At 37.0% G+C, this 24,757-nt stretch overlaps 1 protein-coding gene across 8 annotated transcripts in view; it reads right to left on the reverse strand.

Moving 5' to 3' along the window:
* R3HDM1 (R3H domain containing 1) overlaps window positions 1-24,757 on the reverse strand; it is a 118,931-nt gene that overhangs the window by 45,553 nt on the left and 48,621 nt on the right. For 4 of the 8 annotated variants that reach the window (XM_060302496.2, XM_060302493.2, XM_030883059.3 and 1 more), the window contains 4 exons: window positions 23,188-23,289; window positions 20,671-20,955; window positions 14,265-14,388; window positions 1,198-1,352 (listed from right to left, as the gene is read on the reverse strand). In XM_060302496.2, coding sequence (XP_060158479.1) covers window positions 1,198-1,352; window positions 14,265-14,388; window positions 20,671-20,955; window positions 23,188-23,289 — 666 coding nt within the window. The remainder of the gene's footprint in view (window positions 1-1,197; window positions 1,353-14,264; window positions 14,389-20,670; window positions 20,956-23,187; window positions 23,290-24,757) is intronic. The other 4 variants (XM_060302498.2, XM_060302494.2, XM_060302492.2 and 1 more) reach the window with 3 other exon arrangements.

Genomic DNA, 24,757 nt, shown 5'->3' on the forward strand with positions numbered 1-24,757 from the left:
CATGGGCCTCGGCTTAAGCAGGGTGGACTGGAGTAAAAAACATGGAGGATTTGAGAGAAAAGAAAGATATAAAATCTAGTTTCAGGATGTATCTTCTTTTTTCCTTAGTTGCTTTCTATTATCAAGGGGCTTCAAAAGTAGACATATTCTTAGTGCTCAGAAGTCTTCAACAATTCCACATTTTACATTTTAATTACAATTTTCATTTTCTGGAATTACAAGAATATGCTACCTCCTTTGCTCATATCCTTCCCCATCCTCAGAATGCCTTAACTAATTTATGCCCATAATTTTCTTTTAAGAGCTGATTAAAGGTTTATACCTTTCTAGAAGACTTCTGTATTAAGTCCCTAACCTATTCACGGCCATATTCCACAATTCCTTCAGTTAGTGGTCTGTATAGTATCATCAATTTGTTGACCTGTGTTTAGATGTACATTTATCTTCCCAGCTAGATTATTTTTACCTTGTTGAGATGAATGACAACGGCCTTTGGATTTCTTAACATTCGAGTCAGTTATGGGAAACCATGAGGCTAATAAAACAAACTCACTCGCAGGTTATTCCGGAAAGGTAAAGGAAGGTAAAATAAATTTCTGGAAATGTGCCATAGATGGGCTAAAGAAATCTGACTTATTCATGAAACAGTAGGTATTTCTACTTTAGAACTATAAATTAAAATCCATGACATTTTCAATACATGACATACTCTTCCTTTTTTTGATTTAGTGAGGGGGAAAAAGCTCAGTTCCGGCATGGGAAATTGCACATCCTTCTCTATTCTATAAATACTGACTTATAATCTGTACTGTATTTCATATACCTACCTCTACCTTTATTTTTCCCTCCCATTCCATTCTCCTCAAGAGATTTTCTAAGGAGCTGAAGAATAGAATAAGACACTTGCTCATATATTGATACTTATGTACTGAATAGCTGGAAACACAGACAATGCCAGAAAAATCTACTTCTCAAAATTAATATGGTTCAGATATTTTTTTCTAAGTTAATGAAGTGAATGAATGATGCAATAAGTGAGGACAGAACAAAGCTGCAATGACTAATAAAACTCTTTTAAGACTATAAAGTTATGTATTACAGAAGCATTTTCCCCATATTAAAAGGAGAAGAATGTAGCTACACATTTTAGTTATTCAAAATCCCCTCTACCCAATGCAGGTAAGAGCGACCACGTACCTGATATGATGGCACTGAAGGATAGGGGATGACCACTCCTTGAATCTGATTTCCAATGCTGTTCGGCTGGCCACCAACTAGGCTCTGACTCTGGGGTTGCTGAACTCCAACTATCCCCTGGTAGTTTTGCTGCTGGTTGGGCATAACTTGATAACCTGTAATGGCACAGTGAGTTAAATCCTGCTTTGAATTTAATTTATTTCACTAGCAGTATGTTTTTGTATTTTAAGCAAGTACTTTGTGTTCTAAGATGACAGAGTTTTGTTTAAACAGCAAGTCTCAAAAATCTTCTGTTATGAGAGCTAATATTTAAAAGGTTTACTATGTAGGTAACCCAAGTCAGCTACCCTCTCCGCCCTCCCAAAATAACACTCAAATAAAATTTGGGTACAAAGATTTCCTTTGCAGTTGAGGAAATTTATAGGGCCACAGAGTTGGTTTATATACACAATTACTAGTTAGTGTATAGTACAGTCTGTTATTAAAAATAGTTTCTGTGGGCCAGGACTGGCTACATAATTTGTGGGACACAGTGCAAAAGCAAAATGCAGGGCCTCTTGTTAAAAAATGGAGAGTTTTGAGTTGGTAGTAGTAGAACTAGTCCTTCTGGAGACTGAAAATAATGGCAGGGGGGGAACCACTTTTATAGAATAGTTGTATGTTTGAAAAACCACACTAAGATACGAATCCTTATATTAGGAATGTGTCAAGGGCACAAGGAAAAATTGAGTTACCTAGCAATTTTTAAGGTTATTTCCTTATATTATTAAGGTCACTTAACAGAGGAACAGATCATTAGAGGGGTTAAGCAATCTGCCCAAAGTTCACAAATCAAAAACCTAAGGGACAGTTCTTCCTAAACTGAAGGCACTGTTGGTAATTTAACTAGTAAGTTAAGAGTATAAACATACTTTTATTAAGTGAATTTATCAGTTATTTAAACAAGAATCCACAATGATAAGCTTTGAGTAGTGAATATGAATTGTACAATATGTGTCTCCTGACCCTAAGAGGATTCCTTTAAGTAAACCAGTTAGCTCAAGACTTATGTAAATTACTAAAACTACCACAAATCCTTTTTTTGTTTTTTTTAAAAGAAACCAGATAAAAATAAATAACTGACCTTCTAATCAGGGTATCTAAAAAGCTTCTACAAAGATAAACCAAACCATGGCATTGCCTATACAAACTTCCACAACTAAAGGTCAGCGAAATGATTTCTCTGATAGCACCATAAATCTATTCTGCTACCTTATAAATATCAAGATTTCATCTCCATCCTTATTAATTCCTAAAGCAACAGGAATGGCAAAGATCCCATCTCAGGTATTGATTGTAGACAAGGGTATCACTCACTGCAGTTGCCTGGAAGCCTCAATGATTCCACTCAATGGCTAAATAATTGAATAAATTCTAACATCAACCTTCTCTAAAGATATGAATACAAAACATATCCAGTAACTAAGCAACATATTAACAACAAAGTAAAAATCAAGTACAAATCCAGTTATAGTGAATACTTTAATAGTGAAGGGTTTTATAAAATGATGCTATTTCTATGGCAACAGTGCTTTATTGCCATGTTTCAAATGAGTTCTCGCCAATCTAGCTTTCCCCAAAACTGTATATTATGGTCCTTATGTGTAATAAAGTGATTGTTAACATGCTGTTTCTGAAACATTTCTCCCTGTGAAATTCCTATAGTCCTCAAATCTGGTGGTAAAGAAGCTTCTTTCTTTCTTTCTTTTTTCTTTCCGGTACGCGGGCCTCTCACTGTTGTGGCCTCTCCCGTTGCGGAGCACAGGCTCTGGACACGCAGGCTCAGCGGCCATGGCTCACAGGCCCAGCCGCTCCGCGGCATGTGGGATCTTCCCGGAGTGGGGCATGAACCCGTGTTCCCTGCATCGGCAGGTGGACTCTCAACCACTGTGCCACCAGGGAAGCCCAAGAAGCTTCTTTCTTGCTCCTTAGCCTAATAATTAACAACCAACCCTATTTTCAGTTTACCAAATAACAAGTATTTCAAATTCATACTCAAGTCCAAATATCATCGAAACGTACACTGACACATTTCCACCCCTAGGAAAAGAAAGGGCAGGAATGGAAATGGGATGTGAAGACCCTTTTTTGTGTTGGAAACACCACCTCTCATCCACACATACATCTATTGCAGGGTCAGAATTTGGGCTCAGCTCTTTATAGACTGGGAAAGTAACTTCTTACAATGGTCTTGTCCGAATTACAGTCCACTAAAATTAAAAAGAAAAATGTGACCACCTAGCAGAATTCACTGTAACATAATGTGACTTAAATACCTTGACTTAAATAGTCACGTCCCCCTAAGAAACTCAAGTGTTTTTCAAACTATTTTTGTATTTTATTCATTGCCAGTATTTGGAGGTTCACCTTGTTTGCCTCCTGCCTGCAACTCCCTCTTATGAAAAGAAATCTGACACAGAAAACTTCAATACATAGCTATAGATTTCATGACACAGTGGTCTAATGCAGCATCACCTGGACACTACATCATGGAATTTACACCGATAAATTTCCAATGGTATTTTAGATTCTTTAATGCAAACTTAACTCCACTAATATCCATTCCTACGAATGTATATATATATATATCTCCACACAAACATCACATTTTGAAAATGTGCAACATAACATAAAATCTAAAACATCTGACTCTAGCACCTCATTTGTCATAGACGGTTATGTAAAGATGCTGTGAGCTCAAGATGTGCCTGGAGGGTGATAAAAGGTGAGTGAAACACGATCCCTATCTTTGAAATTAGGCATTCTTAGCCATGACACCATAACAGAAGAGCAGAATAAACAGGGCATTATGAAATTAAGAGGGAGAAGTTAATCCTGGCTGGTATTCACAAAGGAAGTAACATATGAGCCTGGACTTAAAGAAAAGGTCTGGGCAAAGTAAAAAACATATTTGAGGAACAGGGAAGAAAAGTGGAAGATGAAGGCAGAATATTGGTGGAGAACCAGAGATTTTACAAGTAGAAAAGCAGTGAGAACTACTAAGAGGTTCCAGATTTTAAAGATTGTGAAAGTAGAAAAAATAACTAATATTAGTACTTCATTCAGAAGTAGCACAAATAAACTGGGAACATGTTTTTAAATAACAGTGGAGCTAATAAAAATAAGAATGTCAAACACATTAAAAGAAAATACCTTCCTAAGAAGCTCTCTTATTAATCTTCTCATAATTTTGTTCATTGCCTCATTCCATATTTTTCTTTTTTTTTTCTTTCTTTTTTTTTTGGGGGGTACGCAGGCCTCTCACTGTTGTGGTCTCTCCCGTTGCGGAACACAGGCTCCGGACGCGCAAGCTCAGCGGCCATGGCTCACGGGCCCAGCCACTCCGCGGCACGTGGGATCTTCCCGGACCAGGGCACGAACCCATGTTCCCTGCATCGGCAGGCGGACTCTCAACCACTGCGCCACCAGGGAAGCCCTATTCCATATTTCTTAAAACTCGACAGGTAATATAAAATTGTTCTTGTTAACTGTTCTCTCATGGCTTGTGTACACGTTTAAAAAACCCCCCAAATAGAAATGGTGTGCTTTTTAAGGGCAGGGTTAGAAGCTTGTAACACCCTACCCACCCCGTTAAAGGAAAAAACCCCCAAAATATCCATATCAGTCATCAAGCAAATAAGCCAAAAAAGTGGGCACTTAATATTTATACTTACTAAATAAACAGCGAGGAAGAACATATTCTTAAGAGAATGGAATCAAAATAATACACGCTTCTACACAAAACCAGGCTGACTGAGAATGAATGGCCAGTTTCTCACTGTCCACGTTTAGTGAATGGCTTTTGATAGCAAAAGCAGTACTTAAGTTTTAAGATAACATGTTTATATAATAAGGTTAAACATATTTGCCTTTTCATTAAAATGAAACTTAATCCCATGAATACAAATCACCTCAGTCTAGAATCATGGATCACTCATTATGCCTCTCCTTAAAAAATGCATAGCATGGGGCTTCCCTGGTGGCGCAGTGGTTGGGAGTCCGCCTGCCGATGCAGGGGACACGGGTTCGTGCCCCGGTCCGGGAAGATCCCACGTGCCGCGGAGCGGCTTGGGCCCGTGAGTCATGGCCGCTGAACCTGCGCGTCCGGAGCCTATGCTCCGCAACGCAACGGGAGAGGCCACAACAGTGAGAGGCCCACGTACCAAAGGAAAAAAAAAAAAAAAAGCACAGCAGCCGAATCACAGTAATTTTCATGTAATTAACCTCAAAGTGTTTACTTGATAAGGAAGAAAAGAACTGTTTTAGTTCATATCTAATATGTAAAGCTTGAAATGAAGGTTTAATTTGAACACTGGCTGGGGAAAAAGGGACATTAAAAACACCTTTGAAAAAGCTTTATTTGATTATAAAATAGGTTTTCATGGAAGAAAATTTGGAAAATACAAAAAAGGGGAAAAGTCAGGGTGGAAAAAACCATTTTTGCATAACAGTCACTTGTAGATAATCACTATTTACATCTTGTATATATGGTTAGCCTTATTTTCCCTGCATAGATAGCAACATACATACCCACTTACATTGTTTATAGAAATGGACCATATGACACATTCTGTTTCAAAACCTTTCTCCATGCAATGTTTCCATAGCTAATCAATAGGGCTTGTACAAAGCTATAGGAAGGAAGCATTTAAGTAAATTTTCTTAGAACATATTTAGATCTCAAGTTAACAATAAAAGGATGAGAAAAAAACTCAGCTGATCTGAACTCTCTACTGCCTTTTAGGAGGAAGGTATGTGTCAAGAAGATTACAAGACAAAAAGACCAAGTATTTTAGGACAAATTATGGCAGCTTCTGGTTTCCATTCTGCAACCCAGCCCAAACACAAATTTAGCCCAAATCCCTAAGCATTTTCATTCAGAATACTACATAATTATCATTTCTTCGATAGCAGGACAAGGCAATAATAGGAGCTAACATTTACATGACATTCACTAGGTTTTAGGTACTGTTCTAAAAACTTTCATATGCTAACTCTTTTAGTGCTCCCAATCTCATGAAGTCTTACTATCTCCATTTTTCAGATGAAAAAAAACCACAAAAGCACAGAGAGGTTCACATTTTGTCCAAGGTTACTAGCTGTTAAGTGCTGTAGCTGGGATTTGCACGTAGTAGTCTGATTGTAAACTTTACTTTTCTCAGGGAAAAATGCTGAAGTAGAAAGAGTACTACAGTAATACTGCTCAAATAAGCAGAACACTTAAACACCTGACCTCCTTCCATTTTCTGAGAATTTTGGTTAATGAAGACTTTTACTGTAGTTTAACAGAAGTTAAACAGAGTCTAAGTCTTAACAGAAATTTAATTACAGGAAAACAAAGAATTATTGTAAATAGTCAATCAACCAGGAAAGTTTTTTTTTTTTTCATTTGAAGATTATTTGTGAGTATTAAGTGTTGTTACCTAAAACAGAATCAGAGTGAAAGGTGGTTGAGCAGTTAGTCCAGACTGGAGCTATACAAACTTCCGGGCTGAAAACAAGACCAGGTGTCACAGGGTTTCCACTACTCCCCAGATGCATGGTTTGTGACCTCTTTATTTCAAGGTTACATTTCTTTGTCTCATTATAATAAGATTTCACATGTATATAAAACAACTGGGAAGGGGAAGAAGACGCTCAAATGGTGACATATTTCAGGTTCCATGTTCCCTGGTCTGGGTCTCTCACTCAGCCTGAGCATTTCCATGTCAATCTCCAATGTTCCTCTTTGGGTTTTAGCTTTGCTATTTTACCTCAAAGGCTGCCTTTACTCAAAACGTATACTCTCCTGCCATATTCCGGATGAGTATACAGAAGATTTCTCCAGCAGAATTTTCATAAATGTGGCTCTCCTCTCCATCAAGTTGAACTGCTTTGCCAAGAAGTGAGCTTTTACCAATGGGGCAATGCCAGCTTTAACCTGGACACTGTGTATATAAAGGGGCATGTCCTGTAACAGGGGTGAGCCCTTCAAGTTCTTGTGAAGCAGTGGCTCTTTTCTACATACTGAATAAGCTTTACATTCATTTTTACATTCCAGGCAGGAAAACCCACAGGGTTTGAGGTTTGAACCACACTGAACAGGAAGCTGTCAGGGGCTGAGGAATCTAACTTAAAAAAAAAAAAAAAAAAGCATCATTTAACATTTGATACATTGTATGGCTGGTATCCCAGGAAGGAAATTCTACTGGCATTAGGACAAGTACCTGAACTGTTTTTCAAGAAGTCGTGATGTTTGATCACTCATTCCAATACTTAACGACAAACAACAGTCCAGTAACTAGTTACAAAGTATACAATTTTAGAGTATACTCTCTAAAGAACATGATATTAAATGCTGCAAAAAGATTACTGGACTTTTTTTGAATGACATAACACCATGGGATCTATGTTGGTTATTAAAGTTACTATAATCACAAGCAAAACTAGAAATATTCACTTGGAAAGCTAAAAAAGACAAGAAGTGCACAACATCATTCTACTAATCCAATTAAAGATAAGCCCCTTACTATTGTTTATGCAAGACAAAATCATTAATAGTTTATTAGCAACATAAAGGACCATGTAATTACAGACATGCCTCACTTTATGCACACTTGCTTAATAATATTTACATCTTAAAGAACTGTTCAAGTTGCTTTAAACCTGTGTTTAAACATTCACGCTGCAGAGCATCAACTGTTACAGTGGCACTTATTAGAGAAGTGGCACTGTGCTTCAGGTTCATTATCTAAGTATTCAGACCAAAGGAAGGGAGGGACATAGCTCTGATAGTTTCAAAAGTATAGTTTGAAGACTGCCAAGTATGAGAAAAAAATCCAATGATCTGGAAAAGAGGGAGAAGGTTGAAGATTAGGAAGGGTAAAGTAGATTCCTAGAGAATGAAAAGTACCACTATGTTTGAAAAGTGCTACAAGAAGAGTATTTCCAGTATTCCGACGCTCAATACATCCCCAACTTGGCTACTACCTAAACTATTCTTTCCTCAATAAAGTGTGTTTCAGTACATCATAATTAAAAAAAAAAATCCTTCCTGTGATATATCTGGATTTAACCTGGGTGTAAGAGGAAAACAGAATATCTTTTATAGAAATTTGTGAGTATTGTGGGATAGCATCTATTTTGTAAAGCAAGCAATGCCTATATTAAGTGATACCAAACAACAGAATATAAACACCCAGATCTCAATATAAGGTATTATTTAACACTGACATTCTCCTTTGTTAAAGGACTGCACTGTTGCAATATTATCCCGTTTCTTCCAGCACTTTCAGAGGAAACCACAATCAATTTTGCAAGCTGAGAGAACTAGGACAATATAAATTGATGGCTCAGGCTCTTCCCCGGAGGGCTCCAAAGAATATTCTATTTTTAACTCTCTTTCACTTCAACAGAGAAGAGAGCAAGAAGGAAACACAGTGCTCAGCAGAAAAGTATTGCACCGGCTTTAACAGGCTAGTTTTATTTTATACAGGTGATCTCAAATAGCATTTGTGTTAAAGGAAAGCATTCTTAATAATACGGATTAGACATAATTAGAAAGATAATAAAAGAAACTGAAGAAGTGCTTAGTCAGAACAGCCATTTAATAAATCTAAGGTTATTTCATTTAACAGTATTATTAAATTTTTTCAAGATTGAATTTGTACAGCAGAAGCACTGTCAGGGTAGATTCTTCCTTTTTTGGATGAGCCATTTTGCCAACTTTAAATTTAATTGTAACTAGGTATCTACAAGACAGTTTGTGAGAACTGTTTCCAAATCACCAAAATCTCAAGTTTGTAATCTGGTTTGTCTTATGTTTGCGGCACTATTCTAGTGAGCAGGCAAGTTCAACTAAGGATAGTCTGTTAGGTGAATGTGGAAGAACACACAGCTGCCAGCACATCTTTGCTATTCTTCTCCTCTATCACCCTCTGCTCTCCTACTTCTGTGCCTGAAGTAAACATAAATACAAACATAAAAACAAATCTAATAAAAACAGCCACACAGAGGTTATAGCTCACAGCTATTTAAATGACAGTCCTGTGGAAGAGGGCATACGACTCAAGGAAATCTGTGGGTACTTACCAGATACATTTGGCTCCAGTGGCGGCAGGTTAATGGAGAAGGGAAAAGGGAAATAGGTGGATTTGTAGGTAATATACAATGTTTAAGTCTGAGCTGGTCAGGCAGTGCTAAGAAATGTTTACAGAAACAATGAAAAAACAAGGATAGTCAGCGCTACTACCCAGCAATATAAATACAAAATTCCTATTACTCAAGTCAAAATTTGTCAGTAAAGAAATTGACTGTGTAGATAGAGTCCCTATTTGACATAAGTAAATCTCTTATCAATATCACCCCTCCTCCACTTATCCAATAGGGCCCTTTCTTCCTTGCTTGCCTTTTACACCCTGGTTACTTTTAAATTTGTGCCCTGCAATGCTGCCAGTATTCTGTGCACCTTACAGACTATTTAAACTGAAATGTTCCTCCTGTGGTTGTGGTTCATCAGGACCCTACTGTAGTCTGCTGGTTGGAAAGCTAAGATTAAAGGTATAAATGCATTGATAATCCTTGAATTTAACAGAGGTTGCAAAACTAAAATGATATTTAGTTCTATGAAGTCATTTTGCTTCCCACATGCATACAATATCACAGTTTGGAAAAAAATTAAATTATATCCCTTCAAATAGCTTCAAATGCGTTTACATGTCTTAGGTCCATTTAATGGCATGCATAATAATATTCCTAAAAAGTTATTTAGCAACAGGGAAAGAGATGTATTTGACTTTCGCTAATGAGTCTGGCATGCTTAAGACATTAGACTTTTAAGAAAAGCTCCAATCAAAATTAATCTGCCATTCAAATCTGCTTTGGAAAAGAAATTAAAGCAATAGCTTTCATGAATTTTTAAAAGATAAATATATTAAGCCAAGGTTGTCACTTAAATTCAAATCCCTATTTCTGAGTATGATGCATGATTAAAAGGCATTACAATTAATGGAAAATATAAGCAAATGTTAATATACTTTAATACAGCATTAAAAAGAAAGAAAAAAAAAAAAGGGCAGTGGAAACCTGAGTAAAAAGAAGCCAGGAAGCAGCTGAAAAAGAGACCGGTTCACTGTGAGAAATGTAAACCTCTCAGACAGTGCTACGGCCCCGAATCCAACAGCTCAGGAACAAGGCCAATTATTGCAAAATATTCAACATATATGGTGAAGCTGCAAACTTTTCAAAAGAGTCATAAGAATGAAAGCAGCTGCATAGAAAACAGCCAGGCCTCATAAACCTAAAATCTTTGCTACAATTACTACCTGCAGGAAAAGTTTCTTTATAGTATACCAAGCTTCTTATATGTAGTATACTTCATAGTATTCAAGCTGTAAATTTTATGATAAAGGGTTAAGATAACAAATCCATATTACTGCAGCTGGCAAGTAACCAGATCTTTTGAGATCTTTGCTTGTATGGCTCCAGTTTTGACAGTATGTCACTAAGCTACTGCACACCAGTTCTCCAATGTTCCACCTTTCTGAACTAGAAATGACTCACGTAAGACAGACACACAGAATCATGGAATTTTAGAGTACACAGAGGCTTCAATAGATGATACAGTAAAACTCCTTTACTTTGCAAGTGAGTAAATGGAAACCCGGAGGCTTTAAGTGATACACCTAATACCACTTAAATACAAATAAGGGTTGTCAGGATTTGACTCCTATTTTGTTTTCTTTCATGTTATATAATACATTGTCCAAAAGGCCTTATGTAGCCAGAATTTCTTCTGCTTCTGTTGACAGGGGCTGACTCAACCTTGTTTTAATGACCATAGTAGTTTCACATTCATAACAAAGGATTTGTACATTTACTCCCCAGCAGTAACGTTAGTACTGATTTCAACTCAGTCCCCATAATACATGGGTTTATTGTCAAGGAGATCAACAACTACTGCAGTTCTCTGGTACACACTTGCATGGAAGACCAAAGGCATTTTATCCTTGAGATATTTCCCCAACCTCCTTCCTGCCCCCAAAAGGGAAAATAACAAAAAATCCTATATTTCTATTGCCCATACCCTACCTGATCTAAGAATATTTGATTCAATTGGGTTCGTTAATTTAGGGCGAAATTTCTTTAGAGTCATATACAAACATTTAAGAATTATTTTTTTGTATGTACCTCAGTGAAAAAAAATTGTTCCAAGTTTATCAATGCTTTCATCATTTGGCTGAATTATTAGTTTCATCCTTTTATGTAATAAAACAATATGCTTCTTGACTAAATGTTATTTGACAAGAAAAAGAAAAGTAAGGGATGTAACAAATTATTTCTAATTTTAATCAGATGGGGATGGTGGAATGTAGAGAAATATTACAAGGAAAAAAAATAAAAAATGAAATCCAAAAAGTATGATGTTTGCATATAAAAATGTAAATTACTGAGAAATTGCTATAAATCTGTACAGAAAATCAGAACAAAAAGTTCCTGTGTCCATTTCCCAGTGCATTTCACTTTTCTGTTAGGAGACACACAAACATAAACGCACATTTTTTCTGTCAAGTTTGACATAAAAAATAACCATTGGCTAACAATAAAAAAATCTTTAGATTATATAATCATCCAACTCCTACTAATTCTACAAAAAGGTTCAGTATAATTACCAACACAATACGTGGCACTGGCACAACTGAACTTTTTCTTTAAAGGGAAATTTTCTCTTCTACTTATTAGCATAACAGCATTTCTTTCGCTTTCATGTAAGGGTGCTCTGAGGATTTATTTCTCTTCTATTCTTCAAACTGAATGACATGAAACCAACTCTAGTTATAAAGTGTTATATTATGACTGACTCTTTTTTTTTTTTTGCAGTACATGGGCCTCTCCCGTTGCGGAGCAGGACGCGCAGGCTCAGTGGCCATGGCTCACGGGCCCAGCTGCTCCGCGGCATGCGGAATTTTCCCGGACCAGGGCATGAACCCATGTCCCCCTGCATCGGCAGGCGGACTCTCAACCACTGAGCCACCAGGGAAGCCCATGACTGACTCTTAAGAGTCAAACACAATGTCAAAAGTCATTCAGACACATGCACTTTTCTGTGCCTGTACTGTCTAGATGCAATCTGACTTACTGTTTCCTTCCTTCTCACCATAACCAGCATTAGGAAAAACCCCACAACTGAAACATCACCGATGACAAACATATGCCATCTGTCATGTAGATATTTTGGCCCTGAATTAGGAGGCGTAGCATTTACAGTTGCTGTCCATTAAGTGGGAATATTTTTGAAAGAGAGGCATTTGCATGAGCAAATGTGATTACCTGTGATTAAAAGTTTTAATTTTGTAGGCAGTTTGACAATGGAGAGGAATAAAAATTTTGCCATGAAAAAGAACAGAACCAAGAAGCCCACACAAATACAGAACAAAGTTTCTTTGCCTGCCTCATTAATAGGGTGTACTAATGAACTAATAAGTTAATTAGTCACATGCAAGATATTTGAATGGGGAAAGTTAAGACAAATTTTTTTTTATTATCATAACATTAGCTGTAATCTGTATTGTAATTTTGGAAGAAAAAAATCATGACAATTATGATGTGAAAAGTCAGTCATGGAGGCCCAGGAAAACTTAGGAAATAATTTCTATTAGAATAAAACAACAATGTATTTAAAGTTAGTGAGCAGTGTCATCACCAATGTGCCCAGGTATAAGGACAGCTTCTGATGCCTTTCAAAATTAGAGAATATACTAGTTTAGGTTATTTGAAGTGGAATGTATTATTAAAGTTTAGGAACAGAGGACAAATTCTAAGTTGGCCAAAATGACCACTGTATACACTCAACATCCTTTGGAAGAACATTTGTCACACATACAATACAAGGCCAGTAACATGAAAAAGGGAAAAACCTACACATTAAGTACAAGACAACTCCTGAGAGCAAGACTGAGGACCTGGAGGTTCCCCTGCTGGGGAGATATAAATAAGAGTAATATCTGGTAAAGGAAGTTGATGACTCACAATGATGAGTGAAGACTGCACAAGTGAGGAGAGGCAAGAACACTTCTCATCAGACCGCCCAGTGCAGATGTCTTTCTCCTGAAACTGTGGAACCCCTCAAGAGTTCCACACATTATCAAGAGCAAGAAACTGCGTAAGTAGCAGTGGAGGGTTATGTGGCCTCAGCTAATCATGCTGACATAGTCTGAGCACCTTCAAACGGCGACAAGAAGCTAAAAAGGATTCAAAGAAACCAATAAAAATTCTCCTTCAACACCTAGAGTTATAAAAGGCTGAAAAGAATACCTTATTAAACATCTGGGGCAGAAGTACACATGTAGGTGGGAAGCATAGAGAGGAATGAGTTCAGTCAAATTAGTAAGGTAGATTTTATACTGAGATCACAGTTGTTTCCACGGAATGCTTAAAGAAAATTTGAAAGGGGCAAAAGAAAAACTATCTTTTCAGTTCTAATATGTTTGATATGCTTAGGATTTGACTGCATTTGGTTTAAAAATACCTTTCACTATACAACCACAAAAACAAAACACAAAAAAGATGTGTAAGAACTTCATTCCTTTTAAGGCACTCCTGCGGAGACTAAGACATCAAAATATCTTCACTAGGCTAGAGTTCTCAACCACAGTTAGGTCATTCTGGTCCTTGTTTTTGGTTAGCTGTTCAGCAGACATCTTAACTTGCCTTGTCTGCCTTTTGCTGTTTACCACAGGTGGATTACCAGGCTGTAGAGGAGGCTTCAGCTACAATGGCAGTGAGTACCTGGAAGCTGCTCACCTGGTACAATCTTCTCATTATGGCTTCCAACTCTTTAGTATAGAAACCTGACACTGTGGTATTCCCTGGAGGGTGCTAAGATCGGCCCACTCTTTTCATCTCACTGGTTTGCATATTCATAGGTATGCACCTATCTGAAACCTTTGACAGACTGAGTGTGGCAGTATCTTAACAGTAAGACTGAAATAAAAGCAGGATGAAAAAACAGCAATACTGAAAGCTAAGAATTCCTAACCTCACATACTCACCTGCCTGCTGTGCAGGCTGTGGCAGTGGTTGGTTTAGATGTGAACTGTAATGGACAGAAGGGACTGGGCGATACTGAGGTTGACTGGAGTGGTAGTGGCCTGGAGCACAATAACAGGCTGGCATCTAGGATAAGCATTAAGGAAAAAAGAAAAAATCAATTTTACTTCCGCAGCAGAATTTTTTTTTTCCTGCCAGGAACATTGGAGTGTAATGAGTAATAATTCTCCCAAATAGTAATCATCTGAAAACTGATTTTCTTAGCTTTAAATTTACCTGAAAAAAAATTTTTTAAATTTCAAACATAGTATACATAACAAAACACACCTACCAATTTGCCCACCGATCAGATTTAGTAGATTTAAATTTTGGGGCCATATTTGTTTCAGATTTTTCTCTCTTTTACCAAGTACTACTGAAATAGCTAAGGCTCACTCCAACATTCCTTTGCTCTATATCCCATAGAAAAAGCATTATCCTGAAGTTGGTATATATCATTCCCATAAATGTTTTTAAGCTTCTAGTGTGTGTGTAATGTTATCCATACATACAATTGTTGAGAATTTTAAAAGTGTACATTTACGGTACTCTATATAACTTCATGCAACTTATTTCGCAATTAACATTGTTTTTGAGCACAAATCGCTAGCTCATTCAATTTAACTGCTGAACAGCAATCACCACATAAATAAGCCAGTTTATCCATTCCTACACTAATGCACACTTGCACTGGTTCCATTCTTTAATTTTTCTCATATTGCTAATGCAAATTAGAATGCCAATACAAATTTTATTTGTCAATTATACTTAATAAAGCTGGAAAAATGCCAATAAGACTATCTTGATTTAGTTTTCCCTCCAGAGCTATCTGTATCAGCTGCGAATTTCTCTAAAAGTAATCTGATCTGGTTTGGGGTGAAGAATAAACAATTAATCCAGTGATATGGAAGTATGTGTTAACTTTATTAGGTTCACGGGTTCTCTTAGGTTCTGCTTATCTGACTGGGTTACTTCTAAAAGACCAGAGATCTGTGGAAATCTTAAAGAGTGCCCATTTCATCTGGAAACCAGCCAAGCACAGAATTCCTGGATCAGTTGTAAGCCAAGAGCCGCCTAAATTTTCTGTAATATTCTTCTGTTTTTGAAACATAAGACACAACATACATGTGATCCCTTAATTTTTCCTGGAGGTATCAGCAAGCAATAGATATATCCTGATTTCGGATCTAATCCATTATTATACTTTTCAGTATGTGTGATGTGTATAAATAATACATTCTTCCTTTTCTCCTAATTAAAAAAAAAGATACTACTAAGGCAAAAATTATAACATCAAATTTTTCTTTATAATGTATACACATGCAATATATATGATAACAATAGCACAAACAATGGAGAGAGGGTAAATGGAATTATACTTTTAACATGACTAGTACATTTTTCTTGGAGTTTTATACGAACTCAAAGTAGATTTTGATAAGCTAAAGATACCTATCATAGTCCCTAAGGAAACCACATAAGCACAAGATTCAAAGGGCGGTAGACAAAAAGGCAACAGAAGAGATAAAACAGAACCCTGAAAGAATTCAAATAATATAAAGGAAGGAAAGCAAGAAGACAGGAGTAAAATACAGATATGACAAATGGAAAACAAATAGCAATGTGGCATACCTACATCTAACCATGTCAGGTGATATATTAAAGATAAAAGGACTAAACACTCCAATCAGACTGAATATATCAGGAAATACCAACTATATACTGTATGTGAACAACATACTTTAAAGGCTGCAAATAAGAGGATGGAAAAAGACATATCATTTAAGTGCTAATCAAAAGAAGCCACTAATATTAAAGTCAGATAAAACAGGTTTCAAGTACTTCAAGATCGAAGTTGGAGGACTCACACTTTTTTTTTTTTTTAACATCTTTATTGGGGTATAATTGCTTTGGAAGACTCACACTTTCTGATTTTAGACCTTACTAGAAAGGTACAGTAATAAAACAGTGTAGTACTGGCTAAAGATATAAATAGTGTAAAAATGAGAGTTGAGAAATAAACTCTTACACTTATGGTCAACTGATATTCGACAAGGGTACCAAGATTATTCAGCGGGAAAAGAAAAGTATCTTCAACAAAGGATGCTGAAATAAGTAGACATACACATGCAAAAGAATGAAGTTGGACCCTTACCTCATACCATATATAAAAATTAACTCAAAAGAGATACATGCCCTAAATATAGGAGCTAAACCCATAAAACTCTTAGCAGAAATCAGGGATACATTTTTATGACCTTCCGTCTGGAAATGGATTCTTACATATGACACCAAAAGCATGAGCAACAAAATGAAAAGATGGATAAAGTGAACTTCACCAAATTAAAAAAAAACTTTTATACATTAAAGACATTATCAAAAATGTGAAAAGACAACCTACAGAATGGGTGAACATATTTGTAAAACACACATCTGATAAGGGTCTAGAATCCAGAATATACAAGGAATTCTTACAGCTCAACTAAATGACAATCTGATTTAAAGACAGGCAAAGGACTTACACATTTCTCCCAAGATCGACAATGGCCAACAAGCACATGAAAAGATGATCAATATCACTAATCATTATAGACATGCAAGTCAAAACCATGAGATAACCACTTCACGCCAGGATGGCAATAATAATAATAATAATAATGGTAAATAACAAATGTTGGCAAGGATGTGGAGAAACTGGAACGTTTATACACTGCAGGTAGGAATATAAAATGGTTCAGACACCATGGAAAACAACCTGGCAGTTCCTCAAAAAGTTAAACATAGAATTATCATATCATCCAGTAATTTTTTCCTAGGTATATACCCAAAGAAATGAAAACAGATACTCGAACAAATCCACGAACCTACATGCTCATAGAGCACTATTTACAATAGGCAAAAGGTGGAAACATCCCAAATTCAATAATGGTTGAAGATGAACAAATTGTGGTATATATATAAAATGGCATATTATTCAGCCATAAAAAGGCATGAAGTACTCATACATGCTACAACAGGATTAACCCTGAAACATTATGATAAGCTAAAGAAGCCAGACACAGAATGTAACGTATTGCATGACTCCATTAATGTGAAGTATCCAGAATGGTAAATCCATTCTTTATAGAGAATAAAGACTGATGGTTGCCAGGGGCTGTGGGGTGAGGGGAATGGGTATGAACTTTTCTTTTGGGGTGATAAAAATGTTTTGGAACTAGACATAGTGATGGTTGCAAAACATTGTGAATGTACTAAATGCCACTGAATTGTTCACTTCAAACTGTTTAATTTTACGTTATGTGAACTTGATCTAAAAAAACAAAACCACAGGGCTTCCCTGTTGGCACAGTGGTTGAGAGTCCGCCTGCTGATGCAGGGGACACGGGTTCGTGCCCCAGTCCGGGAAGATCCCACATGCCGTGGAGTGGCTGGGCCCGTGGGCCATGGCCACTGAGCCTGCGTGTCCGGAGCCTGTGCTCCGCAACGGGAGAGGCCACAACAGTGAGAGGCCCACGTACTGCAAAAAAAAACAAAAACCAAAAAAACAAACAAAAAACCCCCCACAAAACACTGAAATGATAGAGTACAAATTCTTTTCAAGTACAGACAAATCATTCCCCAAGAGACTACATGCTGGGACATGAAATAAGACTCAACAGGTTCCGAAACACTGAAAGCTTAGAGTAGATTCCCTGACCATATGCGACTAAAATAGAAATTGGTAACCATAAGCCCCAAACGTTTGGAAATTAACATGCTTCTAACGTAAATCATGGGTCTAAAAAGTCAAAGGGGGACTTCCTTGGTGGCACAGTGGTTAAGAATCCACCTGCCAGTGCAGGGGACACGGGTTTGAGCCCTGGTCCAAGAAGATCCCACATGCTGCAGAGCAACTAAGCCTGTGCGCCACAACTACTGAGCCTGCACTCTACAGCCCGCAAGCCACAACAACTGAAGCCCGTGCACCTAGAGCCCATGCTCCGCAACAAGAGAAGCCACCGCAATGAGAAGCCCGCACTCCGCAACAAAGAGTAGCCCCTGCACGCTGCAACTAAAGAAAGCCCGTGTGCAGCAACGAAGACCCATGCAGCCAAAAATAAATAAATAAATAAATTTATAAAAAACACAACAAAAAAACCTTATATTAGTAATAGTTCAAATAGAAAATGAATAAACAAAACTAATGAAGCCCTAAGTTGTTTTTCTTTTTTCTTTTCTTCCTTTTTTTTTTTTTTGCGGTACGCAGGCCTCTCACTGTTGTGGCCTCTCCCGTTGCGGAGCACAGGCTGCGGACGCGCAGGCTCAGCGGCCATGGCTCACGGGCCCAGCCACTCCGCGGCATGCGGGATCTTCCCGGACCGGGGCACAAAGCTGTGTCCCCTGCATTGACAGGCGGACTCCCAACCACTGCACCACCAGGGAAGCCCTTCTAAGCTGTTTTTCTTTTAACATCATCAAGAGAATTGATAAACCTCTAGTTAAACTAATAAAGGAAAAAGAAGACTGAAATTACTAATATCTTTAGATCCTGAAGATACTAAAAGTATAAAAAAGGGATATTACATATGAGCAACTTTATGCCAAAAAGTTTCACAACATAAATGAAATTGATACAAACTACCATCCAAAATGAAAAGGAAATTGTAACGGCCCTATATCTATTTAATACTAAAAAATAAGAATTCATAATTTAAAAACCTTCCCTGCAAAAGAAATCCAGGTCCAGATGGATTCATTAGTGCAATTCTAGCAAATATTCAAGAAGAAATAACACCAATTCTACATAAAATCCTTTAGAAAATAAAGGAGGGAACACTATCCAACTCATTTTGAGGTCAGTACCACCCTGGGTACTACAACCTGAAAAAGACATTACAAGCAAACTACAGACTGATATCCTTCATGAACATACATGCAAAAATCCATAAGAAAATACTAGCAAATTGAACGCAGTGATATATAAAAAAGATAACTATATCATGATATATATATCACTACATATCGTGAGGTATGTTCCAGAAACAAAAGGTTAGTTTAACATTCAAAAGTCAAAGTAATTTACTGTATAAGTAGACTAAAGGGGAAAAAGCCCCACATGATCACCTCAATAGATGCCAAAAAAATTTTTTTACAAGATTAATATCCATTCATGGTAAAGACTCTTAGCAAACTAGGAATATTAGAAAATTGTACAAAAATCCCCACATATAGTATCACAGTTAATGAAAGACTGAACGCTTACCCTTACGGCTGGAAACAAGGAAAGCATATATACTTTCAAAACTTATATTTAAGTTAATACATGGATTCTAGAGATTTTTACTTCCCTCTGTTGTGTTGGAAGTATTCAACATAAGGGCTCCTAGCTAATGTAATAAGGCAAGAAAAAGAAACAAAAGGTATATAGATTGGAAAGGATAATATATGTAGAATAATCAAATTTAGAAAGTCCACAGGATAAAAGATCAGTATATAAAAAACAATTATATTTCTACATACTAGCAATGAACAAATAGAAAATAAAATTTTAAAATAATCTCCTTTAGAATATCACCTTAAAACATTCAATATTTAGGGATATATTAAAAAAATACGTGTAACACTTGTGTGATGAAAACTACAAAATACTGTTGACAAAAAATTAAGGAAGATCTAAATAAATGGAGAGAGATACCATGTTCGTGCATTGGACGATTCAATGGTGTTAAGATGTTAATTCTCCCCAAAATGATCTACCTCTTCTTAAAATGTATCATTTTATTTTTATAGTGCATTTACTTTACTGTGTTTCTCTTAAGCTAATCAGAACAAAAAAACTTCTCAGAGTCAGAAGGAAACTCAAAGATCACATAGTGTAACCCTCCAACTGAAGTGTCTACATGTCATGTGGTTGTCTAGCATGAACTTGAAAATCTCCAAAAGGGAAGATGACTACAAGCTTTGCTTACAGGTTCTCACAAATCCTATCCATGTGAAATTAAAAATAAGCTCTCTAGGGGCTTCCCTGATGGCGCTGGGGTTGAGAATCTGCCTGCCAATGCAGGGAACACGGGTTTGGGCCCTGGTCTGGGAAGATCCCACATGCCGCGGAGCAACTGGGCCCGTGAGCCACAACTACTGAGCCTGCGCGTCTGGAGCCTGTGCTCCGCAACAAGAGAGGCCGCGACAGTGAGAGGCCCGCGCACCACGATGAAGAGTGGCCCCCGCTCGCCGCAACTAGAGAAAGCCCTCGTGCAGAAACGAAGACCCAACACAGACAAAAATAAATTAATTAATTAAAAAAAATTAAAAAAAAAAACCTCTCTAAAGTTAAAAGTGATCTTAAATGAGAGGCTTCCACAGGAGAGAAAAGATGAAAAAGCAATGTACCTGTGGAGAGGGCTGTTGAATATATCCTTGCTGCTGGAGCACAGGCTGGCTGACAGGATGACCAGAGGCAGAATAGCCAGCAGTAGGGACTGGCTGCCCAGGTGGTAGCGGAGGAGGAGGCGGTGGCGGCGGTGGTGGAGGGGCTGCTGTCATGATATAACCAGACTGCTGTGGGGACTGAAGAACAACAGTGGACTGGAACATGGTGGCGTGAGGATCAGAACCATCTGCAGATGGCTGGCGGGCAAGACTCATGTGGCTAAACTGAGACCCAAGGTTGTCCTGCTAACAAAGGGAGAAGTCAGAAATCAGTAAGCTTTCCATACATAGACCAAACTTATCAAAGAAAAATACTTCACATATTTTAAGAAGAGTTGCAGTAGTATATATTACGGAAATCATGTATCTGCAACAGACATGACTTAATAGAAGAACAGCTTCAAGAAAATTAGAACTCTAAGGCAGCAAGGTAGGACTATTACAATGCTATCATTGCAAATTACTCATAAAATATATCTAACGGAAATGTATAGCATGCAGAAAAGAGTAGGGTGTAACATTACACAATAAAAAAATGAAAAGACACTATCTAAATGAAGACTAAAGGCACACTTTTATATTATACAATTAACATTTTCTGAAAGGACTTCGAAGACCAGGAGTCTAGCAGCGCATGGTACTAATTACTCTTTACTTTAAATCGGTGCCCTTCTTCCCAGAAGGCAAGATTCAGGTTCTATGCATTTCTGTATCTCCTCCCATACCTAACAATCAAATATACTAGCAGAAATGAAATAAAATATATTAAAATCTACCCTCTCTGATGCACACTCTAATCTCTCAACAATAATTTGGTCATAAACTCTTCCACAGTGTTTATCCTTAAGTCAGATGTTAGACAAATATAATCCAAATGACAGTTTCCTACTGCTTTTGCTACTTAAGAGAGCCGGCAATGGTGCCCAGCCAAGAAAGAGTTACGATTTATATGCCATCTGACAAATGTTTCTCTGACTCAACAGCATAAGGATCAATTCTGACTAGTCTACATAATATCACTGATATGACGATAATGGAGTTAAAAAGGCATTCCCTTGCTCCCAAGGAGCCACAGACTGGCGACAATATGTACCATATTTTGTTAAGAGGGAAAATTTGAAAAAAAGTTACTTAAAATATTGCGGTAATTGAGTTGTTAGATCAAAGCTGTTGACATGTCTGCAATTTCTATAATCTGCTGGTTTCTGCAAAGTAAATTAAGGCTATGGAGATGATAAAGGGACTGAAAAAAAAAGGGAACCTGACTTAGTGACTGAAAGTATATGGCTTTACTCTTCCCAAATGGTTGTTCTGACAGAGTCTAGCACTATTCATAGAATTCAATGAATAGTTTCAGAAGAGGAAAATATACTTACAAATACCTACTAGCTGTAATTACAACGTAATATGGCCAAATATTTTAAAAAGAGATACCATAACTATATACCACCATCAGAGTCATCTTGGTAAAAAAAGTCATTTTCTTAATCCAATGATCTGCCATTTTTCCAAAACATTTTTGAGGTTTTTATGGTATTTCTAAAAATGTTGTCAACCTTCTCAATGCTGGCAAAATTTCATTTTTTTCAGACTGAAAGTGATTTTCGAAAATCATTCAGAGCCAAGGCTGGTAAATAAGGTTGCCTCAAGCTTAAAACAAAAACACCCCCAACAAAACAAAACATTTCTAAAAAGTGGCAAGTGATTTTAAGATATAGCTTATAATTTAACCTGGATGTGATTTCAAAATGTGATGGCCAGATAGTCTGAAAAATAAGAGCATCACTGGGAAAAGTATACTGGTGGTTAGGCAGATTCATCTAAAGGGAAGGACATTAACACTTATTGAATATCTATTTCATGTTAGGCACTATGCAGGAGGTACTTTATATGGTGCCCTCATATGCTCAGTAACTAGAGAAGGTCACAGAGAGAACACATGGCAACGGTGTATCTGAGTTCTTACTGAGATGTATAACTTGGGGCATACTTTGGATTAAATGAAGTACCATCATTTTTAGTCACAGATTACATATCTAGAGATCCTCTTTGGAAATACACTAAGGAGGATGTCTTGTGTAATTGGAAGCTCCAATTCACCCTAATGACTGATACTAAGTCTACTGGACCTGGGGCACTGGGGAAAGAACAGAAAGCCTAAACCCAGATGAAAGCTGCCACCCCAGGACGACACAGACCTGCACTGGCCTCAATGAGAAAATTAGCTAAAACATCTTAGGACTTGAAAAGGGAGGAAAAGATTAGGCTTTATACAATCACTGTGATAAGCCAATATAACAAATATTTTATGGAAGAGAATAAATTATTTCTAATACAGGTTAGAAATGCTTTTTCAAAATGTATGTAACCCTGACTTTAGAAAATCACAAAAGAACATATCACATCAATCACATTCACAAGGATTCATCACACATCCATCCACAGAAACAACGCAGGAGGTGAATAGAGATATAGTACCACGGAGTATTGCTGGGTGGGTGAGACTGGCAGGAACGGGGATGGGTAAGGGGCTGTAGAGTACTGAACAGGCTGTGAAGAGGGCTGCAGAGGACGAATAGGCTAAGGAATAACAGGTTGGCAAACAATGTTAATGTCGGAATAAAATGTTAGAAGAATTGCATAAAATGGAAAGTTACACTTTTTTTGGCAATAACTTAAAACTACAAAGTCACCTAAAATACAACATTATAGGAAACAACAAAAACAATACTAAGCGAAGAAACTCTACATAGAAAAATTTTGAGAACATACATTTAAATTTAAAACATAATTAGAAAGATAATTTTTTTCATAAAAGTATTTATTAGATTCACTGCAACAGGTAATTTAGACATTTCAAATCCTATTATCTAACAAGACCCCTGGGTTAAGTCAGTAAAAGCAAAACCATTTATCCTTACTTCCTGGTTTGATGACGGGGCTGTTCTACTTAGCTATGTAACACTAAGTAATAAAAGAAAAACTTCACTCACTCTTATTATCAGACAGTATATCTTACATAATACCTATGGCCAAGTATCCTCTCTATTTGATAAGGTATGATTAGATAACTCTTTTGGGACCAAACTGCCTAAATTTTAGCAATTTTTAAACAAAAATGTACTGTGAGTACCATTAATAGCCTAAAGAAAACACACACGTACATATAAGCGCGTCCACACACACACAAACAGATCTTTTTACATGAGGAAGATAAACACAGTTTTCTTCTCACTAAAAATTTTTATCGAGAGAATATTAGGAGCTGAGAAACTACACTTGGTCTTTGAACAACTCAGGGATTAGGGGCACTGACCCTCTGCACGGTCAAAAATCTGTGTATAACTTATGGTTGGTCCTGTGCCTGCAGATTCTACTCCACAGATTCAACCAATCACAGATCATGTATACTGTAGTTATGTATTTAGTGAAAAAAATCTATGTATAAGTGGACCCTCGCAGTTCAAACCCATGTGGTTTGACGATCCACTGTAATTATTTGAAATTCTTTTTACTAACGAAATACTCCTGCATTCCAGAGAAAAAAAATTTTAAGTTTTATGTTTCCCAAGGGCACTCAAAACACAGGTGTTCTGAAACATGAAAGAGGTTTCAATCCTTTCTAAATTTTAGGGAATACAGCTGGCCATCTATAGGCTAATAATGGCATTTAGTTTCCCAGTCTTACATTTATATAGTTTATTACAAAGGACAATATATATATATTGGTTTAATGACTATCATAATCTACCATTCAGGTGGCAATCAGGTTAAGGGAAATTAAGTGACCTGTATACAACCATTTAAACAAGCACTGGAGGAACCCAAGTCATTTTATCTAATGAAAACTCTTAGTTTTGGTTACAATATATATACATGAATCTCCCTGGACAATATCTCCAAACAGTATACTTCAGAAACGCAAAATTAACTAAATAAGATTTAGTTAATTTTGGGAACTAAAATTAACTAAATTAACAGGGAATAATCTAGATAAGGAGAAATTCTTAGGACTAAGACGTATAATGATGAGTTTGCCCTTCCACCA

Source organism: Globicephala melas, chromosome 7 (assembly GCF_963455315.2).
Source record: "Globicephala melas chromosome 7, mGloMel1.2, whole genome shotgun sequence".
In the NCBI taxonomy this organism is placed as follows: domain Eukaryota; kingdom Metazoa; phylum Chordata; class Mammalia; order Artiodactyla; family Delphinidae; genus Globicephala; species Globicephala melas.